Source organism: Myotis davidii, unplaced genomic scaffold, assembly GCF_000327345.1.
Source record: "Myotis davidii unplaced genomic scaffold, ASM32734v1 scaffold75, whole genome shotgun sequence".
In the NCBI taxonomy this organism is placed as follows: domain Eukaryota; kingdom Metazoa; phylum Chordata; class Mammalia; order Chiroptera; family Vespertilionidae; genus Myotis; species Myotis davidii.
In genome coordinates this window covers 328,446-332,285 of record NW_006286977.1, presented here as the reverse complement: position 1 = coordinate 332,285, position 3,840 = coordinate 328,446, and the positions used below count along the sequence as shown (strand labels likewise).

General features: G+C 49.5%; 1 protein-coding gene across 5 annotated transcripts in view; it reads left to right on the top strand.

Annotated features, from left to right (window-relative positions):
* The window catches only part of STX16 (syntaxin 16), a 34,697-nt gene extending 32,341 nt beyond the window's left edge, over nt 1-2,356 (top strand). For all 5 annotated transcript variants that reach the window (XM_006758831.2, XM_006758829.2, XM_015560732.1 and 2 more), the window contains one exon: nt 1,860-2,356. In XM_006758831.2, coding sequence (XP_006758894.1) covers nt 1,860-1,967 — 108 coding nt within the window. In that variant the 3' untranslated portion in view covers nt 1,968-2,356. The remainder of the gene's footprint in view (nt 1-1,859) is intronic.
* The last annotated feature ends 1,484 nt before the right edge of the window (nt 2,357-3,840 follow it).

Sequence of the window (3,840 nt, the reverse complement as noted above, 5' to 3'; positions counted from 1 at the left end):
GGGGGGGAAGGCCGCTGGAAACAGAGCATCCTGTTGTTCTCAGAGTGTCAAACCACACATTAGGAGGAGGAAACTGACCCTAATTCTATTAATTATGAAGGGTGATTTACATCTTTACCATGTGAGCCCGTGGAAACCAAGCAGCTAGCCTTGGCCAGTAGTGGGAGCTGACGTGAGCTACGTGGCTTCTGATTGGGTGCCGTGGGAAACGATGTGTATTATTGCCAAAAAACGTTCACACCAGATCTCACATAAGGAGACAACCAGGAGAGTCCAAACTGTGAGACCTCCAGGAGAGACCAAGGCAGGGGCAGTTCTGGATGCAAGGGAACAACCAGGTGGGATGCCTGATGCCCATTTGGATTCTGATTTTAAGAGAAAAGGCCATGAAGGACAGTCTTGGGACAATTCAAGAAATTCCAGTGTGGACTCTTTTTTTTAGGTAATAACATTGCTTCAATGACAGATTGTCATGGATATGATCAGGATGTGATTGTGACTAGGGGGTGTTGGAGGCTGTGTCCCTTCTTCCTAAGAAAGATGCAGTGAGGTATTTAGGGTTTAATGGTGCAGAAAAATAAATATCTGAATATAGGTAAAGAGTATAATTTCTACTGGCTTTTCAACTTTTCCATAACTTAATGCATTTTTCAAGAGTTTCTAGAGAAAAGTTATTCTCATGGCAATTAGTTCATTTTTCAATCCTTCAGGGAACCCTGAGTGCAAACCTTCCAGGTGGCACGTCTGACAATTTCTTAAAATTGATTTGAGAGGGAAAAACTGATGTGAGAGAGAACCACTGACCGGTTGCCTCCCGACCAGGGATCAAACCTTCTACCTTTTGAATGCAGTTGTGTCTGTCACGGGCTGCATTTGAGGAAACTGTCAGGCATTTGAAGTGGAATAATTCCTTAATTGGACTTCTCTCCAACCAACCGAGCTTCTGGCCAGGGCCACATCTGGCAATATTTGCAGAGTGCGACCAAGGCATTCCCTGATGTGCCGGCAGCGGGGGGCCAGGTGAGGGAAGGCAGAGTTCTGGTAGGTGGGCTCCCTTCTAGGCCAGCTGCTCCCAGGATGCCAAGGATGCAGGTGGTTGGTGCTGAGCTCTTCCTCCTATGAAGAAGGAAAGAGCAGGCCATTCTCAACCAGGCACGAGCCCCACCTCTACTTCACGCCAGTCCTGACTGAGGCATTTCCCCTGGCTTGCAGTTACCCACAAGGTCAAGTCCAAACTCCTTGGCTCGGTGTAATTGCACGCCCAGCCCATATCACTAAAGCTTTTGACGGTTGTGGATGGACCACACCCTTTAGTACTTTGGGCCCTTGCTGAAGGATTTCCTTGTCTGGGATCAGCCTGCCTGGCACACGCCTCACCCTCAGGACCCAACTCCCAATATCCTCCGGACTCGGCTCCCAGTGACTGGATTGCTGGGCTTTACTGCTATATTTGCTCCCTACCCTTGCCACACACACACAACCACACCCCTCCCCCACTGTATCCCCAAAGTCTGACCCGGCCTGGAGCTCTTCAGAATTGATATTCAATAAATCTATATTGAATGAATGAATGAAAACACTAGAAAGATAAAACAAGTGCTCCCAGGGCAGGTGGGTGGTCAGTGTTTTCGTCTCATATGAGGTGTGGTGGGACCTGGAGTTTCGTGACTGTGGGTTGAGTCTGACAGGGATTAGGGGATTTGGTGCAGGTGAGCTCCAGCATGCAGTGAACACAGGCGTGTACAACTCACACACCTGGAGCCATCTCACATGATGTCATTCAGAAATGTGTCTAGAATATGAACTACATCCCAAAACTTCCTAATAAGTCCTGGGAACTTTATTCTGATTTCTTCCAGAAGTTTTTAGCCTTTTCCTCAATTCCTAAATTAAGTCTGAACACCCACTTGAGTTTGGAAGGAGTCTCAAGTCACCAAAAACTTAAGTTACTTCTCGGATTGCATTAAAGATCTGGTAAGTTATTTTGCATTTGCATTTTTAAAAGAAAATGTAATTAAGGTGAGTTTTTATTGATGGTGAAATATATTCCAGCCTGTGGACTAACCGCTTCATAAAATGCATCTGAACAAAGTGCGCCTGTCTCAGTCTGAAGCCTGGAAAGTGCAGTGGAAAGTGTCCTTTCCTGGGAGGTATTTGTGTCTGTCACGGGCTGCATTTGAGGAAACTGTCAGGCATTTGAAGCGGAATAATTCCTTAATGTTCTGTTTAGTTTGGCTTTCTTTGATTCAGGGGTGGCTTAAAACCAGAATCAGTAACGTCTGCTTCCAACAAGCACATCCCATTTTTTTTCTTGCTCTGTATGGAATAAGTGTTCAATAAATGTGGTTGCATCGAATCATCTTGTTCGTCCTGTCTTGGGGCCATCTAAAAGGAAAGAACCTCCCAAATCATCTCATCACCGACAGCTCCTTTCCTTTCCAGCTCCCCCTACACAGAGCGCCAGGGTCTGGCTTTCTGAAACACTTCTTGGATCCTTCCACAGTTTGCAAAAGTAGATGGAGTGATTCAGACTCCCCAGCCCACCACCATCACCCGTTCCTCCCCTTCTCTGTTCTCCAGGGACGCCCTGGGTCTGCACTTTCTTGCCAGACCTCTCCCCACTTAGCTGCCTTCCCCGGTCTTGTTTGCCTGTGGGAGTCCCGTTTCATCCGTCAGGCACAGCCTTACCTCCCTCACCCTCTGGGACGGTCCCCTGTTGCCTCACCCCTGCTAGAAAGCCCTGCGCTTGTCTGCAATGTGTTTGCAAACAAGAAAAGAGTGATAGATCTTCATACGTGCTCTTCGTGCCCTTTACAAATGTGTGAAAACGTTCAGCTGCTGCAAAATCTTTTGAAGAAAATAAGATCCAATTAGCACCGACTTTTATGTCGGAAAGCTGAGGGTTTCGAAGGAATTCACTGCGCCATTCAAAAACTGTGTTTTGAGCACCTGCTCTGCCAGGCGCTGGAGAAAGCAGACAAAAAGACCTGCCTGCAGAATGCCGAAGCTCGAAGCGCGGAGTCTGGTGGGGTGTTTCCAAGGAACGGAGGGAGCAGCAGGGAAGGTGAAAGTGTGGCTGTGGTTGGATTGCAAGTCAGGGAGGGAGACAGGAGAGGGGCTGAGTGCCTTGGGTGCCACACTAGGGAGTTGGCTTTGCTATTTCAAAGGCTGATCATGAGAAGGAAACAGTAAGAAGAAGGGTGCCAACCAAAAGGCCTTTGGATAATGACAGCTTCCACAACTGGGTCATCAATCCCCAAATCTTGTACCTGAGCCATAGCAGGAGCCAGGACCCTTACCAACATCGTCCACCATCCACAAGGTGCCCCCAACACCCTTCAGGCACTGCCCCTCTTCAATGAGATAACTCAGGTGCTGTCTTGTAAACCACTGACTTCCCCCCTTCTCCTGTACCTTCTCATCTCCCTAAATTGGGTGAGCCTGCAGCTTGCCCAGGCTGTGGGGTGGGGGTGGAGGGTGGGGCTCAACAAGGCAATAACCTGGATTTATAAGTGGCCACCCCCCGACACAGCAACCTGGGTGGAAGGCCACGTCCCTGACCCTCTGTCACTTCCAGGACAGCGCCCGGCACATAGCAAGGGCCTGAGCGTTATGGAGGAACCCATTCAGTGAGGAAGGAGAGGCTTGATCATGGCAGGCAGGGGCTTTCACAACTTAGAGCTGGCACGGGTCCCAAAACCACTGCGCCCATCCCAACCCGAGCCAGGCTGGTGTGGTTAGGGCAAGCCTGCCTGTGTGGGTCACCACGGGGTCCTGAGACTCCTGGGGCCTGCCTCCCGTGGGAGCAGGGTCTGCTCGGGGCTCATGGACATGGGACGG